At 46.9% G+C, this 26,173-nt stretch overlaps 1 protein-coding gene across 1 annotated transcript in view; it reads right to left on the bottom strand.

Moving 5' to 3' along the window:
- LOC135386986 (endoplasmic reticulum aminopeptidase 1-like) overlaps positions 1-26,173 on the bottom strand; it is a 142,173-nt gene that overhangs the window by 40,458 nt on the left and 75,542 nt on the right. Inside the window, exons 8-15 of the mRNA XM_064616440.1 lie at positions 12,290-12,400; positions 12,094-12,234; positions 10,568-10,633; positions 10,293-10,358; positions 10,086-10,231; positions 964-1,064; positions 621-751; positions 508-563 (exon numbers count right to left, since the gene is read on the bottom strand). Of these exons, the coding sequence (XP_064472510.1) occupies positions 508-563; positions 621-751; positions 964-1,064; positions 10,086-10,231; positions 10,293-10,358; positions 10,568-10,633; positions 12,094-12,234; positions 12,290-12,400 (818 nt within the window). The remainder of the gene's footprint in view (positions 1-507; positions 564-620; positions 752-963; positions 1,065-10,085; positions 10,232-10,292; positions 10,359-10,567; positions 10,634-12,093; positions 12,235-12,289; positions 12,401-26,173) is intronic.

Below are 26,173 nucleotides of genomic sequence, written 5' to 3'. Positions count from 1 at the left end.
TATTGTCATCCGCTGTGATGGTAACAAAAGAACCGCCATTTATTTATTTCTTCCATTCATTTTTTGGCGCGAGCGCTGTAGAGGCAGCGATATCTCACCGTCAACAATCCACTGCTCAAAATCCCAGACGTTCACAAGCCCAGATTCATAAATTAAAGCTTTAATATGAAGATTGGGGGAAGGGGCTGATAGTTATCAATAATGCATATTACTCACAAATCTCGTAGTACTGCGTTATGCTGACTTCCGTAGAAGTCATGGTCTTTAAGAAAAGCCAGGTTTTTGGCAAATGTTACTTAGTGTGGTGGCACCATCGGAGCAGCAAAGTGGCCAAGGTTTGGTTAGGTTAAGTTACTTCTCACAGGTTAGCTCAGCTTTTTTTTTTAAACAGTTCACCGTGCAGTTGGCGGCTCCAGACGGCTGCGCAGCGCAACGCTACGCAAGCGCCGTTTGGGATTCGAAACACATGGGATATTAAAGAGTTGTAATTTCAGGATACAAGCCTACCTGTAAAAGTGAAAACTACTGGCGAGCAGTTGCCTAATCAATCCCGGATCCATCATCTGTGGACAGAAGTCGATCAAGTACGATCAAGTCCACGAAAATGGATATCCTCTTACGTTTGGGTTCTTGGTGAGAAATTGTCCGATGAGCGCCCAGTTGTATTCGTCGTAGTTTATAACAAAGTAGCCAATCATGCCAGGATTTATAAATAGGGCACTTTGGTTGTCACGTTGGTGGCTGAAAGATTCTGCAAAGAACAAAACAAACAACTTTATTCTGACGTGATGAGATGAGTGGGGACCCCGCAAACGCAGAATGTCTTCCTATTGATTGTTTGAAATGTTTTTCGTGTATTCTTCAACATTAAGACCCTTTGACTTTTTGACAACCTGTCATCGTTAGAAACTTTAGGAACGGCTGAAGGAACACAAGTGCTCTCGTTTGTGAAAAGTAACCTACCCTGGACGTGTGTCATCCAGTAGATGTCGTTATACCTGATGGGATAGACCATATCGGGTCGCCTGCTGTCAGGGTAGACGATAGGGATGTGGTACAGATGACTGAAACGAAATCCAACGTGGTATCAATTAGGCAAGAATCGCTGTTGTTGACCACACGCACACGCAGATTGTGAAGGTGTAAACCTTAATGACCAATAAAACAATAGAATAAAAGAAGGTATAGATAATAGAATAATAAGTGGTACAATCACTTTACTTCAAAATGAAATGCGCACGAAAATCATCTGGTCTCAGTCTCGCCGCTCTCCCCTTATTGTCCTCGTCGCCGTGCGTCTGCCGCGTTGCTAGCCGGCAGCACAAATTGCCATCCTAGCTGTGGACCGTGCCGGGAGACCACCCACGGCCCACTTGACGGACAGTGAAACAGCATTTGCCGGACCGCTAGTAATTCTGTCCGACCACTAGGACATGCTAATGGGCCATCAAGCTGATTTTATGTTCCACCAAAATATTCTGTTGGACCATCAGCATTTCTGATGGAGTGTTGCCGCATTCTTCGATCGTAATTGCTCCAACTTTGAGCCCGTCTTCACAAATATACTTACATTTGATGCAAGTCTATTCATTATTCTATAAATCTTGATTCATCTTCTACAAATATCTATAATATATTCTACAAGACTGCACTCTAAGTGTCGGCGCGGGCAACCACTTCTCATTTCAGAATTCTCAAGCCTGAGTTCCACACGTTTGCAATGGGCATCACGAACAGTAGGTCTTCGGTAATACAGACAGCACGATTTGTTATACAATCCTCATCGCCGTCCTTTATTCCATTCCCCGCCTCACCATCAGCAATGGGGTAGAGTATCGCCCTTGGCGATGAAACTCCCCTCATCTCGAAGTAAAGTTCTTGTTGTTGTTGTTGTTGTCATCGCCGTCCTTTGGCCCGTATTGTGCATCTACGAAGATGTCCTACCCTGAGAGTGATGCGTGAAACACCCAACGAAGCCTACAGAATCTGTCGGTAAAACAGTAGAACCTGTAGGGCAGCAGACCAAGAAAAGAGTAGGTCCGTGACCTGTGCCAGCCAGAGATGAAATAAGACACGAGCGTTTATTGTTATTTGACCACGCATCTGAGCGTGCAAGCGGGGACCCTACAGGGCACACCTAGATCGGAGCAGGGCTTGCGACGGTCGATCTAGAGGATGATCCGATGACGCGCTTCGAGAGCCGCTGGGGCGGCGAAGGGGCCGTGGACAAGTGAAGTACCGAGGAAAGTGAGATGCGAGGTGTGACGTGGGCAGGCTTAACACGGTCGAGATATCGTATGATATCGTATCCTGCCTGCCGTGGCGGTTCAGACAAACAGCTTTGTCGTGCTGGATAGTACTGGGTAAGGGCCACTGAAGAACGCCTAAGGGGGCCTTTAACACTGTCCGATCTGATGAAGACGTGCGTGGCGTCACGAAGGTCTTGATCAACGAAGACTGTACGCTGTGTCGACATGCGACGGGGGACCGCGGCGATACCGAGGAACAATTTCCGATGATTTTCCACATATACGCAGGGGAATGGCGTGGAACGACCTCCACTCGGAGTCAGGATATCTACGGGGACACACAGTGGGGTTCCGTAGACCAATTCCGCTGAAGCTCACTGAAGATATTCCTTGACCGCGGATTGCATTTCGAGTAGGTCAAATGGGAGGTGACGGAGCCGTCCGCTACCCAGAAGGAACCAGACAGAAAAAGCGTTCGTTTCGTACGCGTCGAATATTAAATGAGCATTTAATATTCGACATGTAGAATGCGTAATAATCCGGGATCACGAACGTAATCAGACAAGGCCAAGTCCATCAAGATGCGGTGACAGGTACAGAGACAAGACACTGAAGACACAGCTGAGATAACAACAGATCTTTTTGCTTGCACCAATGCTGATTCACGAAAGTTTAAACACGCAACTGCTACAGACGTTACTCTGTGCAGTTACACAGCACATACTGGTTCGTACAAGAGGCATAAAACAAGTTCCATGTCAATGTTTGGGATGTCCAAGAAAAGAGTAAAAACACTATAACACTACAAAAATACTAATAAGGCAAACCATTACAACGCTATAACTACACTCGGTCAAGAACACAAAGAGAAAACGTATATTTATTGTGGTACAAGCTTTCCAACGGAGTCCGGCCTTCATCAGGTGGACGGACTTCGTCTGAAAGCTTGTAGTACAATCTAGAGCACTGCACGGGCCCGGGCTCATCCGAAAGTCCAAGCCTGGCCCGGCCCCCGGGCCGTGCCGGGATTTACGTTTCTCAGTAATGCGGGCCTGGGCGTGGCTCGAGTTTCAGCGACCGGGCCCGTCTGGGTACGGGCTTGACAACGCCGGCCATGGTCGTTCATGTACGCGAACATATTTCACGAGACTGGAAAGCTGAATTTTCATGTCACTTTTTTTTTTTTTTCATTGCGTATGGGCTATGATTAGGGTTCCTGGTTTTCGGTAGTTACCGAAGAGCACCGACAAACGTACGGAGGTAAAATTTTCTCATGTTCGGTGGAAACGAATTTTGCACCGATGGTGACCTTCTCAGGCTTCTCGGTTTTGCACCAAAGAAGTGAATCACTCAAGCAACTGATGAACTCCATTTCCCTCAAAGGCAAGAAAGCGGAGAAAATGCGGAACCTGATGTTGGGAGACTCTGCAGTACTTTATGCTAAGTTGACCTTTCTATCAGAAACCTCAAGCATTCTTGTTGAAATCATGTAACTGATTGGGTCAAAGCGTACAATAGTAACTGATGTTTTCTACGTGCTTGGACTGCGATTGGAAGCGAAACTGCAGACCGAAGCAACACCGTGTTCAGGTTTTGGAACAATAACAACCCTTTTATACACGATGACGGAATTAAATCGAGGACAGTGCGTGACAGGATTCAGTAGATTTTACGAGACTGTGCACACAAAGTGGATCTCTACAAGGGAAAGGAACCTGCCGGAAGTCCGAAGCAGGCGGTAACGCTGTGCACATTCTTCACGCTTTTAAGTGTGTCGTGTCATCCAGTGACCTAGCTGTTGTGTTGTGTAGTATAAGTGAAGTGAAGGAAGGCGATTTGCTGGCTGGCTCGAGCGCGAGCGAACATTCTAGTTCGGGCAACGACGAAGAAGGATCATTTTGTATAGGCTCTGGAATAAAGAGCTACGATACCACATATTGGCGCAGTCGAAGCTCAACGCTGAACCGCTGCGATGAATTTGCATCCTCCACCACAGTTTCTACCACTTCCTGGTAAGCCGTCAATACCATGGGAGGAATGGTACTTACTCTTTGCAACTTACCTTACGACTTGAGGCGGTGACTCTTTCCCCAGTGAACGCAAAGTTTCCATCCTGCTAAACTGTCTTGGCGCGGAAGGCCAATAGCAGTATCGTCACTTGCCGGATATTTCTATTCAGAGGAGCACGGGATCGGCTAGAACTTCGCCTCAGCCTGATGCCGCGTCTGCTGGAGATACTGCTCCTGCTCAGGATCCTTACGTCGTTGCGGTCATAAAGCTAAGGACTCGTTTCACGACGAGCGTCAACAGAACTGCCGAACGCTACAAATTTCGTTCGCGGGCTCAGTTTGCTGAAGAGACTGTGGACGAATATGTCTCTGCTCTCACGGAACTCGCTTCCACCTGTAGCTTTGGGAGCCTCACTGAAGAAATGATCTGTTAGTTATGACCAATGATCAATTAGTGATCAATTAATGATCAATTAGTTGAGAAAACCGACCAAAGGGAGATACGGGATCGCCTCCTCTTGGAGCCTTGCCTGACCTTGGACTCGGCCTTGGTAATTGGAAGGCAAGTCGAACAGGCCATAGGAGAATCGGCTTTGCTGTCGAGTCTAGTTCATTCTTCGCAACTAGTAGCAATACGAAAGAATGATTCCACTCCAGTGAAGACAAAGTGCTTCAGATGTGGATCGGCGAAACACAAGGCAAGCAATCCCTCTTGCCCCTCCAAGGACAAAATATGCCGCAAGTGTCGCCAGAAGGGCCACTTCGAATCCGTCTGCCGCTCAAGTACGAAGCAACGGAAGATGGTGCGCGAGCTCGACGTCTCTAGTATCTGCAGCACCTTCAGCAATCTTCTGTCAAGTTGAGGTCGTCCATATTCTGCTGAGGATGTTAGTCGACACAGGATCTGCTTGATGCCCATTACTTTGTACAAGCAGTATTTCAAGCACCTGCCGCTCGAGGATTCTGCAGTTAAGCTCAAGTTCTATTCGCAGCAAGTTATTCCTGTCCACGGAACGTTCACAGCATTGGTGAGTTTCGCCAAACGTTCGGAAGCCTGCACTTTCTACGTCGTAAAGTCTGGAACTCCAAACTTGGGTATTGACGCCCTTCATGCACTGGATATCAAGTTGGATGTCGCACAGCTGAGATGCTCTCGCGTACAAGCTGAGACAGACGACAGCATGGAATGTACTGTCCCAGGTCAGTTTCCACGTCTATTTGCCGACGGGTTAGGACTTGCAAGAGGGTTCTCTCATAAAGTCACTTTTAAGACTTCAGTGATTCCTGTGCAGCAGAAACTGCGACGGCTGCCATTACAAGTCCGACAGAAGGTATCCGAGCAACTGCAAAAGTTAGAGCAAGCGGACATCATCGAGCGAAGCAATCATTATGAACAGCCATCCACTTCCGCACGTAGACGATCTGTTTCACAAATTAGCTGGTGCTCATTTCTACCCGAAATTGGACCTTTCGTCTGCGTATCATCAACTGCAGTCGGCCGAAGAAAGCAGGAACCTTACCGCTTTCATCACTCACGAGAGTCTTTTCCGGTACAAGAGGGTTTGCTTTGGCCTGGCCTCGGCAGGCAGCAGCTTTCCAGAAAATGTTATCTGCTGTCTTAAAGGGTTGTGAAGGAACAATTCACTACCTGGACGACATTCTTGTCTTTGGGAAAAACCGCAAGGATCATGACAACAGTCTCCGCATGGTTCTCCAGCGGCTAGAAAGCTCACGGTTACGTCTCAACAAGAAGAAATGCATATTTGGCGATCAGGAAGTACAGTTCTTGGGCCACAGGGTAGTTAACGGCACGTTGAAGCCATCGCAGGATACGTTGGAAGACATTATTGAGGCACCAAGTCCGCAGAACGTATCAGCACTTCGTTCGTTTCTGGGCCTTGCAAGTTATTACTTGAAGTTTATTCCGCATTTTTCTTCTGTGACAGAGCCGCTACGACGACTCCTTCGGAACGGTGTCCCGTGCACTTGGACTTCCGAGCAGCAAGATGCTTTCAAAAGGGTCAAGTTACTTATGAGGGACTGCATCCCGTTAGCGCTTTTTGATTCGTCCTTGCCCACGGTCGTTACGACTGACGCCTCCAATTGCGGGCTTGGCGCCGTTCTTCAACAGCAACATCCTGAAGGGCTCAGAACAGTATGCTTCGCATCAAGATCCTTGTCTTCTACGGAAGAGGCCTACTCTACAGGCGAAAAAGAAGCTCTCGCATGCCTCTGGGCCTGCGAGAAATGGCATATCTACTTATTTGGAAGGCGGTTCCTTCTGCGGAGCGACCATCAAGCGCTTGTTACATTGCTGTCGACTCAGGGCTACGGACGTCAACCAATGAGAATTGCCAGATGGGCTGCACGGTTGTTGCAATACAATTAAGAAATTCAGTACAAGAAGGGGCAGGACAACATGGTGGCCGACGCACTATCGCGCATGCCACTCAGCAACACCGAGAAAGCACCCTGCGCCTCACCCGACGAATCAGAGTTGGTTTGTTACGTTCAGCAACTCCAACTGTCTCCACTGACACTATCTGAGCTACAAGATAGCACGGGTAACAACCCCGTAATGACTAACCTCCTGAAACTCTGCACTACTTCTTGGCCGTCGGCGACAAGAGAGGACAAAAACCTTGCACCTTACTATTGCGTCCGGGAACAGCTTTCTACGATCCAGGGTATAATCACCAGAGGAGAAAAAGCAGTACCTCCTACAGCACTCCGGAAGCGAATCATCAGTCTGGGTCATGAATTACACCCAGGAATAGTACGTACGAAGCAACGGATTCGCATGCGCTACTGGTGGCCAAAGATGGACTTGGAGATAGAAGAATACGTTCGAGCTTGCCATATTTGCAGCATTTAAGTCACATGCATTTAAGTATTTTCTACAAGACAGAAGCATCCAGCATCGCCAGTCTTCGGTTTACTACCCTCAGTCCAATGGACAAATAGAACGATTCAACAGGGTGGTGAAGGACTTCATACTCCTCAGCGCTTCAGAGAAAGGCACCATACTTCGTGACTTGCCGGAGTTTCTCGGCATTTATAGGAGCACACCGCATGCTGCTACACAGCTTTCGCCTGCAGAATTGTTACATGGGAGGCGTATGAGGACGCGGCTGGACGTCGTGGGATTTCCTTGCTTTGAGGGTAACATCATTGAAGAAATGACCAAGCTGCGGACGAGGGTCAAAGACTATCAAAAGCGTATGAAGCAGAACTTCGACTCACGAAACAGGGTTAAGCAGCCGGCGTTCGAAGGTAGCGATTTCGTCAGGGCTAGACTCCCGGGAAGCCAGCCCAAATGTTCATCGTCATTTAGTTCGCCACTGCGCATTCAGGAGAAAGTGGGCCCGGCGACATACAGGACGAGCGATGGACGAACGTGGAATGCAGCACGGTTGTCCGCCTCACGGCCGACTCCGTCTGGTTCAACGGATCCAGCCGGTTCATCAGGTCAGCTCACACCCACGGTGTATCCCAGGAACGAAGGCAGTCACGCTGCCAGTCTTCCGCCTCGGCGTTCTCAACGAAATCGTCGTCCACCCGAGCCTTACCCATTGTAAATATTTTCAAGGGGGGGGGGGGGCATATGTTGTGTTGTGTTGTATGAGTGAAGTGAAGGAAGACGATTTGCCGGCTCGGCTCGAGCGCGACGTGGCAAGAACATTCTAGTTCGGGCAACGACGAAGAAGGATCATTTTGTATAGGCTCTGGAATAAATGGCTACGATACCACACTACCACACCTCCAGGACCAGCTGGCTGAATATCTTTTGGTGACTGTGACCCCAACACGTGACTTTTCTTTTGCCGATTTCTCGGTGGCGCACCAGGAAGAGTAGCCGATGCTATCGGCAGCAGCGTTGGACTTGCTTGCACTTCCCGCATCAAGTGCTAATGTAGGACTCACGTTCTCACACCTAACATTTTTGCAGCAAAAAGAGCGGTGTATGATGTCTGCACCTGGTCATCCATTACAATAAATTCAGGTCATAGCCGTTATAACTCTTGTAAAATCTGAAGGTAAAGTGCTTTGTTGCTGTACGTATAGCTAGTGCCAGTGCGGTTTCACGCCGATTTTCACAGTGTCTTGATGATGAAAGTATTTCCATCGAAAGCCACCGCTTCGTGGTGAGCGGACTAACTACCGTTTTTTTTTTCTTTGGTTTTTCTAACAAATAAGCACCGAAAACCGAAAGCCCTAGATATGATGATATTCTCATCTGATAACTATCACTTTTATATATGTGATCGTGCTTATTTCCTGTTATGGGTCTGGATTTCACACATGCGCTCACACACATTTGGGAACGATAGGTGTGGCGGGCGCGCTGAGATGTGTGCGCACAAGACGAAAGGAGTTGGGTGATTAGGGCAACAGAAGGAGCGTCCTTAGATACACCCAGCCAAGAAGGGAGCAGCGGCGTAGATCTTCTGACATATTTCGTTCCCGTGAGAGTACGTAATGACGGTCAGCTAGGGTACGTGTTCCGATATATTTCGTTTGCGTGAGAATCCGGCACGAGGGTCAGTTAGGTTAGCTGTTCTGACATATTTCGTTCGCGTGAGAGTTCGAGAAAGGGGAACTAAGACCGGTGCATGCGCGAGAGAGTGGAGGTCAGTCTCCTTTGAACCGCAAGGTTCACGCGCCGCTGCGTGCTGCTTTCCCAGGCAACCAAGCAGAGAGCGGCTTGCCGGCAGAAAAACACAGCCGCTCCCTTCGAGTGTATCTCCTCGCTCGCCACCAATTAGCTGAGTCATTTTTCTCGCTGCGCTGTGCTCTTTAGTAAATCTAAATACACCTCCGGGCCTCGAGAACACATAGGGCAGAGGCGGGCTAAGACCGGCCCTGAACATGGAAACAGTCGGGTACGGGCAGGGCCCGGGCTAGAAATCTATAGAAGACCTCCGGCCCGGGCCTGGTGCTGGCCGTAGCAGCCGGGACTGGGCCGGGCACACAGTGTTCTACTACTATCAATCTACGATCGTCTTCAGTGTTTTCTTCTTCTTCTTTTTTTTTTTTTTTTTTTTGCCGTCGCATTCAACACGGTCTTGACTGCTCTTCTAAGTCTTTGCACACTCGGTTTAGTGAAATATACGTCATGGCCAGCAATATTCAAATCACAATGGCCAACGTTGTGTCCACTGGGCGTTCCACATGCTGCTGCACCACAAGCTTGTGCTCTGCCGCAGCGAAGCCATCACTGTTCACTCTGGCAAGTTCGAAATCTTCACCGTACTGCGCCTGGCTATGCAAGCGGTTTGAATGACAACACCTCTCCTGGCTGAAAATCGACCAAACACTGGGTAGACTCATCTCTCTACAAAAAGTACTCAGCACAGGCTTGCTTGACGTTTCGGAGCTCGTGATGATGGTTTAGCGTTTTTATTAGATTCCCAACCCTATTCACAAGTTCTAAACTTGCACTTTTCTGCGTTTCGTGAGAGCTCATTTCGTACGTGTCGTTTCTCAATTTACAACCGAAGAGGGGGCGAAACAATCTAGCATCATGAACATATTCAGATAATAGCACCCCAGTCACGATCCAGTGACAGATAGAGGATTTCAGACTTGCCAACATGAAAGGTGCAACGGAACTAACAAGAACGTAGTGCAAAACGTGTTCCCGTTTGTCCCTTGGTGCCACCAAAGTTATGTCTCGTGGATTACTTGGTCGGGAACCAAGATTCAGCTCACATTGCCTATTTTCGCACTCTTGTCTGCCAACATTGTCAGCGTCCCCGACCGCATTTCCACGAAATCTCATCGCGGCTTGTAGTAGCCACCTAGTTCTCGTGTAGTATAGGCATACCTTGATGGCTTGCCAGGGGGTCCTTGTGTGGCGGTCACCGTCTGATTGTTGTAGTTCCTGTAGAAATAGAGCTCTGGGATCCCGTCACTCTCGAACCAGGACAACATGTGACCGTATATGTCCACTTTCGGTTCACTCGTTTGACCCTGTCGATGTTACACAAGAAATCACTCACGTTCACGGGAAAGTGTAATAAATACTCGATACCTCGGTCATAGTCCGCAAAAATTCATAGCCGTTCAGGTTGCTCTTATCGTACTTCCTCACGACAGCCTAAAAAAGCGAAAAAAAGACGTTCAAGCTGTATAAGCTCGTTTGTGACGATTCCGAACCGTCTTGTGCTTATGTTATACGTTGCAGAACTTCAAGCTTGATCACGCTTCTTGAGTCTCCCACACGAGGTGCCTTATCAATGGACTACAGTACGACTCGCAGTTAGGACAAAAGGGGTATGGTGAAGCGACCGCTTTAGTGTGACTTACCGATAGAGCGGCTCTGAACTCTGCATCGCCCAGCAAAAAGTGGATCATGCGGATCAAGAAGTGAGCCTGTTAAACAACGACAGAGGGTTAGAGGGGCCACTTCCTCGAGATCCGTAATGTCTAGGTGAACTTTTAACCATAGCGCAAAACGTCAGGGAGGGAGATATTGCAGGGTCCCTTTCGCGCACTAATCACTAGAGACAAAGCGTTCGCCACAATCCAGGCAGCTGCAGATGTCGGGGCGATGTCCACTGGAGGTTGGGCGTATGGGACACAGGACATCCCACCGTGGACCGAGATACCAAGGGATTAGCAATTACAGCTCGATGTTGACCGGAAAAACGTGACATGGTGCCGACAGTTCCAACTTGCGGCATATATCGCGCTGATGTCGGCAATGTCGCTTCAACGTTGGAAACAAAAAGTGTCATGTTGCCGACAATGCAAACTTGCAACAGATATCATGCTAAAGTTGGCAATGTTGGCCCGCTACTGAACAAAAAAAAAAGGGGACATGGCGCCTACAATGCCTACATGCGACATATTTCACGCTGAGTTTGTCAATGTCGGCTCGATGTTGACCTAAGTTTATATGTAGCCGACGATGCGAAACTTGCGGCAGATATGTCGCGGAAGTGCGTAATGTCGGCTCGGTGGACCGATACCAACCACGTGACGCTGACAACGCCAACTGCGACTGGCATTCAACAAGAGTTTACAAAGCGAAAAGCAGCATGTCGGAACATGGGGTACGCTTGAATGTGGATGTTGGGCCGATGCCAGTGCTGTCAGAAGAAGAAAATTTCTACGGGTGTACATGAGTTTAGATGGACCTGCTGGAAGTGTGAAACCAAAAGCAACACAGGCTTTATATGAGGAGTGAGTCATTCCACACAGCCATTTTTCTCTTCCGTGTTTATTGTGTGCGATAAAACGTGTGCATCGGATAAAATTAGAATCTCAATAATAATAAATGGGGGTTTACGTCGCGAGACAACTGAGATCATGAGCGACGCCACAGCAGTCTGTCTGTGGTTTGCTTTTGCCCTCCTGAGGGTTCTTCAACGTGCGACGAAAGCTCACCACCGGGCACCCCGTAGTTAACGTCCCTCGTGGAAGAGGGCGCGTCTAAGCAACTTGTACCCTTCCACCAAGTTGCTGACGTCCTCGGCCGGGTTTGAACCCGCGATCTCGGGATCAGAAGGGGAACACGCTATCGACTAAATTAGCATCCTCTCTCCCTTCAACAGGGATAAAACAGAGCGAAAAAGTTGACGCGCTCATTGTGTGTACGTGTCTCCTGTCTCTGTCGATTTTTGCGCGCTAGTTTTTCCCTGTGCATCTGTAACCTCGTTATTCACGTATTCAATATGCAGTACCTCTCCTGAGTTAATCAATACTGCTGACAGCAAAATATTACTCCACGGAGCTGAACATGCGGAACTCCTCGGATGGGGCAAGCGGGCACCGAAAGACCAACGAATCGGAAACCCAATGAAGGTATGTCATATAACAAAGATCCTTACCCTCGGATGGCCACTGAAGGCTACAGCATTGTTGAGGTCATCATTTACTTTGTTAATGAACGGGCTAGTTTCTGGGAAGAGCAAGGGCCGAGAATATTTAAAGTCACTGAATCCAAAACTGTTTCCCAATAAAGATGCTCCCTGAAAAGATAATACCTTCAGCATAATACCTACTCCACGCATGCTTCGCCCTTACGCTGTAATGATCCGGGTCCAAAATGTGCGTACGCGTTTCGAGGTAGTACGTTGGGGCCTCTTGTACCCATATGTCGTTCCACCAGGTGTTCGTTATGCGGTTCCCCAACCACTGCGTGGGGTTATGCGAGCTCCGATTAGTGACGTGAGATCTTACGAGAGTGGATAACATAACGTGCACAGAGATCACGGAGACAAGAAACAAAGAAGGCCGGTCTCACGTCAGTTCAGGCAGGAGGTACCATCGACTTCCTGGATTTTCATTATTATTTTTTTTTATATTTAGAAGCTCATCGTACATGACGATCAACGGCGGTAAAACAAATAATTTCTACCAAATAGTTTCCGTGCAAAAAATCCATAAAATCGGGCCCTGAGCTGGAGTTTTGCCGTGTTTGCTCGCGTATATCTTACGAGTTTTAAAAGATATTCTAGTGATATTTTTTTATGCTTTAGTATGCCAACAGGTCAGCACTCCCAGCTCAAATTTTGGACCGCAGGTGCAACGCTGTGTGCTATGAAAAATGGCGAACATGCTCTCTCGCGCAATTTTGTTCCAACTTCGAAGCGTGATTTCTATGGCTGTAGGCTGTTCCTCGTTACCATACTTTGTATCAGTTCACTCACCTTTTAATGCTCTTTCATGTCATCTATCTATCGTGCGTATACCTCGTACAGATATCTGCCGAAACAGGCAAACACTCTGGCATATTTCGGCAATACAGGGATTTTACGCGTCCGTTTTTCAAAAGGGCCCTTTTTCATTTCATTTATATTTTTACAAGGCATGGCCCGATGTTAGACCTTTCATCTGATATTAAAAAAAAAGTGCTTCAAAAGGCGTACACTGGCGATTAGCGCGTTAAAAACGCGGCCCTATTCTGCGTGCGCACTGTCTGTCTCCCTGCCTGAACTATCGTGAAATAGGCCAGAAGGAGCTCCACGGCGCATCTGAGTGGAGGGCAAGTGACCTCTGAAGGAAGCATACCTCTAAACCCCGCTAAAACCCCCAGTGCCTGGGAGCTGAAATACAACCCAACCACAGGGCATTGACTGACTGTAGATTATCGCCCCTGGCGATGGAACTCCCCAGTCATCGTCTTGTCATACAGGTGTTGTTTGACTGACCAGCCACCCAGGCAGCACAAACCCTCGGGAAAAGAATGGGAGCGCAATGGGGGCTTCGGCTCCTGAACGGGTGATAGTGCCCGACTGGTTCCCAGCGGTGTGGGAACTGAGGAGGTAGAACATAAGAGAAGATAAGGTAGTCCCCCGACGGTGCCCTGATCATTTCCCGCTCTGGTCTCCTTTTGGTAATGTAAACAATAATATAGGATCGCTCCCCGATGCTGCTCTGATCATTTCGCGGTCTGGACTGACCTTGGTCATGTGACCAAAATATAGGATCGCTCCCCGATGCTGATCTGATCACGTCACGATAATCAGTCACATGACCCGGGTGGAGCAACGGATTTCTCTTCCCAGACTGTCTGCGCCGAGTGATGCAATCACGTAGCCGACAGTTTCGAATCTGGCCAATGATGTTCCTCGATCATCCAGCCGTGTTTGCACTGTCGGAGTCCCCGTCGCTTTCGCTGCGAGAAACGAATGTATCCGGCCGTGCTGCCGAAACTTTCCAGGAATTCCAATATTTTTAAGCGATTCATCGAGCGGTAAGTGCTATTTCTTTTTGTGGTATTCGTCGCATTGATAAACGTTACGCATAGGTGCTTTTCAACATGAGTGACACCGTTTTTGAAGGCTTCTCTCGAAACTTAGCAGCGCAGCATCGCATAGTTTCGATTTCAATGATCCATTGTGGTGTATGCGTTGCTTTTAAGATAATGGACTCCGTTTTGGTGAAAATATGTTTCAGTAAAGTGTGGAATCGTATGTAATGTGTATTTGACATCAAACGAAATATAACCATTTCTCAGGACGACTGCGTGCTGCAGCTGTGCTTTCCATCTCCTGCGTGCGTACAAAACTGGAATGCAGGAGGACTTCAGCTAAAGGCCCATTTTTGTAGTCATTCTAAATAACAAGAAAAGGAAAAAAAGGAACCTCCGAAGTGAATAAATTATTCCGCTTTAATCCGTTTGCGTAATGTGATCGACGCATGATATGTCAATTTGTTTGAAACTGTGAGTGAATGGAAGCTATCCTGATCTTTCATTCAGAATGTCATGCTGGACCACTACCAGAGCGTGCTTAAAGTCATCAATGCCTTGATGAAGGTATCACCGAAGTGCCCACCACCAGATCTCTGCCTCAAATCCAGTGATGATGCAGTGATGATGAAGATTTTTCTAGCGGATCTTGTCATGTCATGCTGAAAACTAAGTTTAGCTATTTGGTCTGTATTCAATAACGTGTGCATCTTGTGTGTAGTGTACTTTTCTCAGTGTAACCCTGACCTCAAGCTATCTTCCACTTTCAGAATCCACCCCGCACTTCGGTTACAACACTATGAACCTATCGAGCTGTGATGCTTGCTTGAAAGGAATACAATCTGGTATGCTGTGTTGTTTTTCTTTTAAAAGCACTTCAGCTGTCCATAATAAGAGGCCTTCGTAGCAAGCAAGCCATAAGAAAAGGCATATTCTTGATACTTTAAAGGGGCAATAAACAGGTATGCAAGGTGCACTTTTTTGTAATGCAGTGTGATTCGTTTCCTACAGTGACGTTTAGCAAAAATTTTTGTCACAAAAAGTAAATAATGGCTCCAAACCAACCGAATATTCACTGCACTCTTTCGCGCTCATGCCCCGCCCTGCGATGCCCTGGCGACAATAGCCACACGTCATTTTGACGTCGCGTCCCATCAACCATTCAAAATGCGGGGCGCCTATACACTGATTTTGTTTTAATATCGGGTAGTGAGGTCGATTCTAAACACATTTACACTTGTCACACCCAAGGTAGCCAGATCAAAAGGTACCAAAAGCTCACAATATTCCATTTCATTTGCGTACTATGTTTTCAGCGCTGTATTGCTCCGCGAGGTCACAGCGATGTTCTCACAACCGGTTCTCCCCGCACGCTGCTGTTTGTGTCAACGAGGCCCGTCATTGGCTAGGAGTTCGAAATCTCCCCCATCTCCAGTGACTGGAATGTAGCTTTGCTACACGTGCGAGACGTGTGACGTAGGTGCTCTCCTAGTAGGAAGGAGAGACCCACGCGGATTATGCTCTTTGAATGGCATTGTTTCGTGGTAAAGGCGCTCGCTAGAAGTAAATGAATTTCATAATTGGATATCGTAAGCCACGTTCTTTCATAGAGCATAATAACAGGAGAATATTCCTGGAGCTGTTTAGTGCCCCTTTAATATTTCTCCTTAAGACAAGGGTACGAGTCACACTGCATGTGCCATACTGCACTCTCACAAAAAAATGGTGGAGCAGTTAGACCTTTTAGGAGGTAATAGTTGTCGCATATCTTGTGCCTAAAAGGTTGCAAAGTTCTACCCCCGATACCTCACTCTCTGCCACGAATAATAGGGTTACCGCTTCTGATTCGGTGAGCGAGGGGGGCGTACATCTTTTTGTTGTAATTTGGATGGATGATAATTGCTTTTACCACCTTTTTACACCCTTTATCAGACGCTATGTTGGCTTAGAAGGTAACTAAGGAAGTTACCACCTTCTCACACCTTTTTTATTAGATTGTGGTTCCCAAATTGTGTGTATGTTGCCCTCGTATTAGCAAAGGTGCGCAAATATTCCTTCTATTTTCGTAAAGAAGGTATAGAACGATCATGACACATGTAGTACGGATTCTCAAGATGTTCACGTGTTCCATGTTTTTAGGCGTAACTCGTTACCAGTAACTCGATACTGTAACTAGGCTACTCGGCTTAGCTATTTTCAGTAACTTTTTGCAAAGCTCTTTGCTTCTGAGCTTCAGTAACTTTTTGCAAAGCTCGTTCATTTATCTTTTTCTTTTGTTTCGGGGGTGGGGGGTTAAGTTCGTCAAAGTAACTTGAAGAAAGTCCAAAGTTCCTTTTGTTTGATTCTGTTCTGCAAACATCGCAGGCTGAGTCCTCCCCCCATGACTTGAGATGAAAGATGGCACGTGCACGGCGCGACTAACTCCCGTTGTTATACGGTGAATGTTACAAATTATGTTTTAACAGAGCATTAGGAAGCTCAGGTATCGTGCATCTTAACGATAAGCAGTGTATTGATAATGATAGAGGGCATTGAGTAGCAGGATTAAAACTTGGCACGGTTCTACGATATGTATGTAGGGGACGACTCGTAGAGCATAAACTTGCTTTGTGCTCCTTTTTCATGTGCATTATTACAAGATAAAAATCATCAAATCCCTCCCTAAAGAAGCCTATAAATGTAGGCTTCTTTCGTCGTAGCAGATATTGATATTTTTGTATATCAAGGCTATTTTGAAACGTCTTGAATCGCCCATTGTGACAGTAAGGTCTGAATTAACCATATAGACAGGTCAAGAGCTGAAAAGTATATATATTGAGTAGAAAACAACTTGAAGGTAGCCTGTTACATTTCTATAGTAGCCTAGGAACTTCACGTCAATTTCCATTATGTTTTATTACGTGTAACTGCGTTTAAAATTTAGTTACGGGCCGGTTTCACGTCAGTTCAGGCAGGGAGGTCCCATCGACCTCCTGGGTCTTCAGTATTTTTTATATTTATAAGTTCATCGTATATTATGATCAACATTTTTGCCGAATAGCTTTCGTGCAAAAAAATCGAGAAAATCCGGCCCTGAATTCGGATGTTTCAGTTTTGCCCTGTTTGCACGCGACAACAGATATTGTTGTGAAATTTTTTGATGCTCCTTTATTATGCCTACAGGCCAGCTGTCAGAGAGCAAATTTTAGCTCGCAGGTGCAACGCTGTGTGCTATAAAAAATGGCGACATGCCCTCTTGCGCACTTTTGTCCTAATTTCGACGCCTGATATCTTTGGCTATAGATGTCCCTGATCGCAACACTTAGTATCAGCTCACTCAGCTTTTAATGCTCTTTCATCTGATATATCTATCATGCATATACTTCCTAGCGGCATGTGCTGAAATAGGCAAATGTTTAGGCATATTTCGAAATAAACATGAATTTTGCGCGTGTATTTCTCAAAAAGGTCCCACTTGATTTCGTATATATTTTGCCAGGATATGGCCCGATGTTAGGCCTTTCATCTAACGCAAAAACTTCTTCTCTAAAGGCGTATACTGCTGATTAGCGCGTTAAAACGCGGCCCCACTGCGTACGAACGTGTCGGAGACATACCTCGGCAAAACTCACTCATGAGCATGCTCACTCATGCTCACTCATGCTCATTTTGGAAAATGAGCGGAGCATGAGTGAGCGAACGGACAGCCGGGGACGAGTGAGCGAGCATGAGTGAGCAAACAGAGAATTGAGCAGAGGATGAGTGAGCATGAATGAGCAAACAGAGAATTGAGCAGAGGATGAGTGAGCATGAGTGAGCAAACAAAGAGTTGAGCGCATGATGAGTGAGCATGAGTGAGCAAGCGGCAAGTTGAGTGAGTGAGTGAGCAAGTGGCGAGTTGAGTGAGCATGAGTGAGCAAACAGCGAGTTGAGTGAGCATGAGTGAGCAAGATCTTCAGGAATACAACTTCTTGATTTCATCTCAGTTCAGGCAAGCCGGTCCCCTTTGGTCCTCCGATTTCGTTGTTTTTTTTATGCTAAAGCCACACCTCTATGATGAACAGTGCCACTGATCCGAAACTTGAGATCGCAGCAGTTGCCGAGAAAAAAATTGACGAGCGTGCCTGGGTGGCGTCGTGTGCTTCACAGAATCTTCCTCGGGTGGTACTTTGAGAGCGTCTCGTCCGCACCACTAACGCGCTAGAGGAGCGCGAATTTGTTTGCGCGTTCTACAGATGCCGGACTACCACATAATTTTAAAAAACGGGCATTTCCTCTCACGAACTGTTCTATAAAAAATCGCGAAACCGCTCGTGAGCGCGATTTTGCTCACATTTTAAACTTTTATTACGGAAGAAGTACGCACGGTAGAATTACAAACTCTGCACCAAATGAAAGATAATTAATTGCTCTTTCCAACGACGTATTACGCATAAATGTTAGTGTTACTGGAGAATAGGTAAGATGAGACGAACCATGCTCCCTCCGTGAAAATACGCGAAGTTCGTAGGTCGATTCCTCAAAAACCCCACCTTTAATTTTGGCAAACAAAAATTGCATGGAATCCTGATTATATTACCTTTCCAATGGTGTAAAATTTGTGTATTCTGAAAGTTTAGAACCGAAATGCCAGCGCGCATAAGGAGAGCATGTACAACGCGGCCATGCGGTTCCAACTCCGGCCACCCTCCGGCGTTTGTACTGATCGTCGACGAAGGGAACCTGGCTTTCATCACCTCCTGTGCCTGAGATGGACATTTCGTGCCATATCGTATTTCGACTAAGGACAGGGTGCAAAGAACAAACGTTGCTATCATGTTACGTGTATGAGGAGAGCAGGTACAATGCGGCACGACGGTTCCATCTTTCGTTCTAATCTTTTGTTTTCTGTTGACAGGCGCTTAAGATGTGGTCCGTATTTAACTACCTTCTTGAAGCAGGGCAGCTGGCCTAATACATTGATAGGCATAGAAGTACAGGAATAATACAACATTGCAAGCCGGTAGAGTGGTTTATTTGGTGACTGGATTTGCTATTGCTCACCTTTAGAGAGAATTTACCAAAGACACTAAAACAAGGGTAAAATATAGTTACGGTGCATGAAGAGCCATACATACATTTTAAATACAAAACACAGCTCCGAAAGCGGAATCGGGAACAAATGTCACCTATGTGTGAGCGGCATCACAAACTGATTTTGTTGGAAAACACAGATTCACATGCACATTCTCGAAACCATCACCAGCCAGACGTAGTGTGCTGATCGTTCGACGTGCTGAAAACAACGCAGCTATAACCGAGGTTCAAACATGTCCTCGGTGGTTCTTCCTAGCTGAACTCCAGATACTGCATGACTTTCAGATGCTTTGTACCACGCATGGGATGAACGGATCCCTGTCACTGGCCGAACCAGTTCCCATTCATCCTTTTTCGAATTTCGAAAGGCTGCAACCTGAGCCGACGGAATGTGCAGCAGTTCCGTGGCGTGTTCCTTTTTTTTTTTTTGAGAGCGCACACAAAATCTTCAGCGGTTTGAATAGCTTCAGCAGGTGGACATCGCAAGTTATCCAAGCTTGCTCTATGTTTCAAAGAGCCCCCGACCCCATCGCACGCATTTTTACATGGTCACTGGCAGAGAAAATCCATCGCAGCAACAAGTTGTTTTTCCCCATTTCATAGAGCTGGAACCTGTTCTTAAAGTGCGCTGCAGCACCGTCGGACACGTATATCACATGGGAAAACACGGGCAGTATGTCTTGTATAGCCTCGGTTATGTTTTGGAGGGCAAGAAGGGCATGTGCAGTATCGTGAGATAGGTCGTCACTCACTGTTGCGAAACTATTTGTCGAAGACATGGTGGTTACAACACAGGTGAATAAGGATACTTGATCTGTCTTCCAATAGCGCCCTTGGACCTCACTTGAGAAGTTGACTCTCCAGTTTTCTGCAAAATCGAAGTGCATGACGACATGTCTTGGATCCACGAAGGCCTTCTCGTTCCAAATGGTGCTTCTTTGTATGTTGTATATACAGGGTGTCCACGCTAAGTGTGAACAGATTTTTTAAAAATATATCAATCACTTTTTCCGAGATGAAATCAATTGCAATATAGCATATGCTGAAGGGCACTCCCTAGGTGGGCATTAACGGACACCTAAGGCAATGTCTTTATTAACTTTCAATAATTAACTTTTTAATTATAAAAGCTACGAAGTTGCTCCAATGAGAACATCTGATCTCTTCGGTCACCAGATACCAAAACCGTTTTCAGAACAAAAATCCGTTCGGTAGATCGTACGCAAAAAATTCGTGAAGGAACGCCATTTTTTTCCTTTATTTGGTTTATTGCGCATCTTCAAAGAATCGTCTTTCCTTCGCCCCCAATACGAGAGGATGAAAGAGCACACTATCGCCTCTTGCGTCCTGGAAAAAGATTAAAAGAAAACAGAAAATGCAGCCCAAGATAAGGGCAGTCGCGATAGAGTCACCCGATAGATTTGTGTTTTTGTTTTGTTTCCGCAAGTTAAAGCTAATCTTCGACGCATGAGGCGGCACTGTGCTCCTTCCCAATCTCACACTGGGGGTAAAGGAAAGCCGCTTCTTTGAAGATGCGCAATAAACCAAATAAAGAAAAAAATGGCGTTCCTTCACGAATTTTTTGCGGACGATCTACCGAACGGATTTTGTTCTGAAAACGGTTTTGGTATCTGGTGACCCAAGAGATCAGATGTTCTCATTGGAGCAACTTCGTAGCTTTTATAATTAAAAAGTTAATTATTGAAAGTTAATTAAGACATTGCCTTAGGAATCTGTTAATGCCCCCCTAGGGAGTGCCCTTCAGCATATGCTATATTGCAATTGATTTCATCTCGGAAAAAGTGATATATTTTTAAAAAATCTGTTCACACTGAGCGTGGACACCCTGTATATTCATGCTTGGTGTACAGACCAGCACATTTCCTGACCGCCTTCAGGAATACCGATGCCTTTAGCGTCTTCCTAATGAGGGCACCAGATTCCCAGAGAGCCATAACAACGTCGTCGGCACGGTCCATCCTTAGCTTCTGTAGGTTGATCCTTTTGGCCCCTTGACAACTTGACACTCTTGCAAAAAGCATGTCCTTTGTGACTCAGGACATACAGACATCGCATTCAGTTGGTCTCTACTTAGATGGATGGATGACGCACTGTTTATGGCCGCGATGATCAAATCAAAGTTTGCGCAGTACAAACACACGCACTGTTCCGGACGTGGGTCTGTGCGAACCCACTTAGGCCGAAGTGTGTAGAACTTCGTCAGTCCTATATTGATGCCCGGATGAGCGCTCTTGAGCAGGCTAAACGTTTCCCGTATTGAACGAGTCATAAAGCGCTTTGCAACAGCGACTCTCTTCCCGCCTCTGGTGACACGAATTACGTCTTTTTTGTTGGGACTTTGGACAGAACAGTCCTTTTCGTCTTCAAGATAGTACCGGAGTGCAACCTGTACGTCGTTCTCGCTGACAGGATGCTCACCATACTTGTCCGGCATCGGCCCACACGCCCTGCTACCCTCTCATACTTTTTGATTTTTCTATCACATATTTCGTTGCATCCGGGATCAGTCCTACTATTTCTTTTTTCGTCATGTTTTCAGGAAGAAGCGTAAGAATCTGGCATCTTTCTTGATTGGAGGTGCACTTCTGATAAGCGGCCCTGATGTTGCGCAAAGGCTAGAACATCTCGTGCAGTCTGTTCCGGAGGTGGTCGGTTCGTCTACGTCATATGCATCACGTATTCTGCGGCTTATTGACCTGCTCAATGGGTCGCCAACTTCTATCCGTTTCCGTGACGCATACGACGGCATCTGTTTCCTTTTGAGAGACGCCGGCTTCCGCAGCGGAGTTACGTCGATATTTTCCGTCGAAATACTCTTATTAATTTCTTCAATAATGTTCTTGCTCTGAACATAGTTTGTGTCAGATACAGCAACGGGCGAGGACGCGATAGATCACTAATTGCTGAACGAAAGTGCGCAGCACAATTCTTACATAGTTGGTCCTCACCGCTGACTTCATCACGTCGCTCAGGGTCGAGAAGCGCCTTCAGCGCGCCGATGTCAAGGCTTGACACAGTTGTGAATCCACTCTGGCGAAGAATCCTTTTCCGATGTCGACGTGCATAATCGGCACAAAACACACGTTCCTCACTATAAATGTTCCGAGCCATGGAGACGACTTCCAACGCTGACGAACCCAAAGTTATTCAGACACCTCACTCAACCGCTGCATCGTCGACGGCAGGTCCGTGCATTATTGGCCACACACGGCGACCAAATGAACCTGTCCACACCGCAGCAAGGTCATTTTTGTTAGGAAGTCTGGCGTCTGGTGTCCCCAGTGCAGGTTTGTTTATTACTTATAATCCGTATGTACATCCGGCAAAGGCGATGGGACGCGGGCACAAAGTTTGGGTGAAAGATATTATAGCGTCCGCGTCACGCAACCTGATACCAAAGTTTCTTCTTTGCAGCCTGTCCGTAGTCGAAATACGATATGGCATGAAATCTCCATCATAGGCACAAGCGGTGATGAAATGAAGTGTAGCATAGATACGTTGAAGTCAGGTTCCCTTCGTCGACGATCAGTACAAATGCCGGAGGGTGGCCGGAGTTGGAACCGCATGGCTGCGTTGTATCTGCTCTCCTTATGCGCGCTGGCATTTCGGTTCTAAACTTTTAGAATACACAAATTTTACACCGTTGGAAAGGTAATATAATCAGGATTCCATGCAATTTTTTTTGCCAAAATTAAAGGTGGGGTTTTTGAGGAATCGACCTACGAACTTCGCGTATTTTCACGGAGGGAGCATGGTTCGTCTCATCTTACCTATTCTCCAGTAACACTAACATTTATGCGTAATACGTCGTTGGAAAGAGCAATTAATTATCTTTCAATTGGTGCAGAGTTCGTAATTCTACCATGCGTACTTCTTCCGTAATAAAAGTTTAAAATGTGCGCAAAATCGCGCTCACGAGCGTTTTCGCGATTTTTTATAGAACAGTTCCTGAGAGGAAATGCCCGTTTTTTAAAATTATGTGGTAATCCGGCTTCTGTAGAACGCGCAAACAAATTCGCACTCCTCTAGCGCGTTCGTGGTGCGGACAAGACAGCCTCAAAGTACCAGCCGAGGAAGATTCTGTGAAACGCACGACGCCACCCAAGCACGCTCGTCAATTTTTTTCTCGGCAACTGCTGCAATCTCAAGTTTCGGACCAGTGGCACTGTTCATCATAGAGGTGTGGCTTTAGCATAAAAAAGAATCAACGAAATCGGAGGACCAAAGGGGACCGGCTTGCCTGAACTGAGATGAAAGAGTTGACTCTCCCACCTGTTGCCACTGTGGCGCTCTTGAGGATCTGGAGCACATTCTTCTTCATTGCCCCCACTACCAACTTTCCCGAACCGCACTGTCCGAGTCCCTTAGTCAGCTGGACTCTCGCCCCTTCTTCCTATCGAAATTGCTTGGTCCCATGCCCAATCCAGTCCAGCAATGATCTGCACTCAAAGCTTTTTTGACATTTCTGGACACCATCGGGCTTCGATCGTTATTGTGAAGGGGCTCCTTATTTTATTCCCCATCAGAGGTCGGCACTTTGGACCGCCGCTCACTCATGCTCATTTTAACAAGTGAATAAAAGTACGGGATTTCACTGTTGCATAGTCTAGAAAACCTCGTCATAAACATTGGGGAGTGAGGCTAACACCCATCCATGACGGAAGTGCACGCAACATCCTTAATTAAATACAATCATGGAAGTCGCTGCAACGCCCTCTGCGTAGGCGATGGTGTCCGAGTCCGAGCACCATTTGACTCCCTTTTGACTCGCTTTTTCCTAAGAGTGTAGCCCATTACATTTTGGTGCTAAGCGTCCTGCATCAGGGGCGTAGCCAAAAAAAAAAAAACATAAAAATTGAAGGGTTTATGTGGGAGGGGAGGATTTCTCTCTCTCTCTTACGTCTCCGAAATGTACTACTAAAGGTGCGGTTTCGAGAGAAGGCTTCAGCCCCCCCCCCCCCCCCGTCGCTACTCCTGTGTCCTGCATTATAACCTGCTCTATAACCTGTATCCCACAAGATTACCACCGCCCCAACAGGAGCGATATCTCCCCAGTTCCGACCACGGCCGTCGTTACTTACGTGTAATACAAGTTTTCCTGTGCAGGTGAGCATGAGTGAGCATCCTGAAGAAGGTGAGCAAGAGTGAGCGAGCGATGAACATGTTAGTGTGCATGAGTGAGCGGGCAATGAGCTCAGCTGCTTGTGAGTGAGCATGAGTGGGCGAGGGATGAGCTCAGCTACCGTTGAGTGAGCATGAGTGAGCGAGCGATGAGTTGAGCTACCGTTGAGTGAGCATGAGTGAGCGAGCAATGAGCTGAGCTTCCAGTGAGTGAGCATGAGTGAGCGGGCGATGAGCTGAACTGCCGGTGAGTGAGCATGAGTGAGCGGGCGATGAGCTGATCTGCCGGTGAGTGAGCATGAGTGAGCGGGCGATGAGCTGAGCTGCCGGTGAGTGAGCATGAGTGAGCGGGCAGTGAGCTGAGCTGCCGGTGAGTGAGCATGAGTGAGCGGGCAATGAGTCGAGTTGCTGGTGAGTGAGCATGAGTGAGCGGCGGTTCAAAGTGCCGACCTCTGGTCGGAGATATCTACAGCCAGAGCAAGAAGCGTCGAAGTTTGAACAAAACTGCGCGACAGAGCATGTTCGCCGCTTTTTATACGATACAGTGTTGCACCTGTGAACCTAAATTTGCGCTCGGAGTGCTGGCAGGTAGGTATACTAAAGCACAAAAAAATTGCACTACGATATCTTTTTGAAACTCAGGATGTATACACGTGCAAACATGGCAAAATTGCAACAAACGAATTGAGGGCTGGATTTCTCGATTTCTTGCACGGAAACTATTCGAATGATTAATTTTACCAATGTTGATCATCTGCGATGAGCGTCTAAATATTTATAAAAAATCATGAAGATTCAGGAGGTCCTTGGGACCTCCCTGTCTGAGCTAACGTGGAACCGGCCTACAATTATGTTCTGGCTAACCTTTTCAGTGACTTCCATCTTTCAACAGTCTAACTTAACTGGCAATGAGTTCCAACTTCTATCTCTGTTCCATATAATCTGTGGTAAGTGAATATTTGTGAAGTAAATAGTACGTATGCGGGACCGGTGGTTATATACTTTCAATGTAAGACTTTTTCATTGCTGTTGAAGCGATGCATTAAAGAACCCATGTATCTTGTGACTATGATGCAATAAAGAGTTTTTTGCAATGACATATTGATTTTGTTTTTAAAAAATCGCGCAAATTAACTCTTGTTTGGGGGTAGGAGGTACCCGTAAGTGTGCATTGGCTGCACCTCAGGAAATCGTTGGGGTACGATACAGGCTGCCGATAACGGACCATTAACATCCCCGTGTTACAAACCGTATACCGGACCATGGTCGGGACGCACCGTGGTTGCCACCGCATGGTGGCGCACCGACGTTGGGTCGTCGCGCTGTGCTGCCTGGGCAAGAATACTTATCTTGCTCTAGTTCTGCTCTTAACCTGTCTGAGGGTTGAGCACCGGAGGTTTAACGCCTTTAATTATGGTCTACTGAACCACCCAACTTTCAACCCCTTTTGATGCCCTTATTTAGCTGAGCGGGATGGGGGGGGGGGGGCTCTATGGCGCAATGACAACTAAAGGGAAATAGTGGCAAGGGCGTCAAGTTACGCTACTTGGAAACCCCAATGAGCGCGTTGGGTAGCGACTCTTTCAGTGCAAAGTGTCTAACCCCACGAGGAGCCTCTGCTTCACGCTCACCAAATCCTAGCCTGCTTGTTAGCCTATTTCCGCTTCGGTGTTCTTGGTTTGCCAGCCACCTGACTGGACACGGCAGGCGCACAATGCTTAAGGGAGTACAGAGGGACATCCAACAAAATTTCAAATGAACACGTCTCATGAAAGTGTGTGTTTCATTTTACCGAATAACACGAAATGTTTTGATGTGTGCAATTCGTTTCCCAGAAAAAAAAATAAAAATAAACTCACGTAAACATAACTCCGCGCGTTCACCCTTAACTCGCCACGCCGGGTATAAAGAGGAGAAGAAGGTATAACGCCACGCCACCGATGACGTTATAGGGGTAACTCGCTCTGGTTGGCTGGTCAGTGGGGGTGAGCGCTCTGTCGGTTTGCCGCCGTAAACCA

Source organism: Ornithodoros turicata, chromosome 3 (assembly GCF_037126465.1).
Source record: "Ornithodoros turicata isolate Travis chromosome 3, ASM3712646v1, whole genome shotgun sequence".
Lineage (NCBI taxonomy): Eukaryota > Metazoa > Arthropoda > Arachnida > Ixodida > Argasidae > Ornithodoros > Ornithodoros turicata.
The sequence above is the reverse complement of the archived record's forward strand: the minus strand, read 5'-3'. Positions and strand labels throughout refer to the sequence as shown.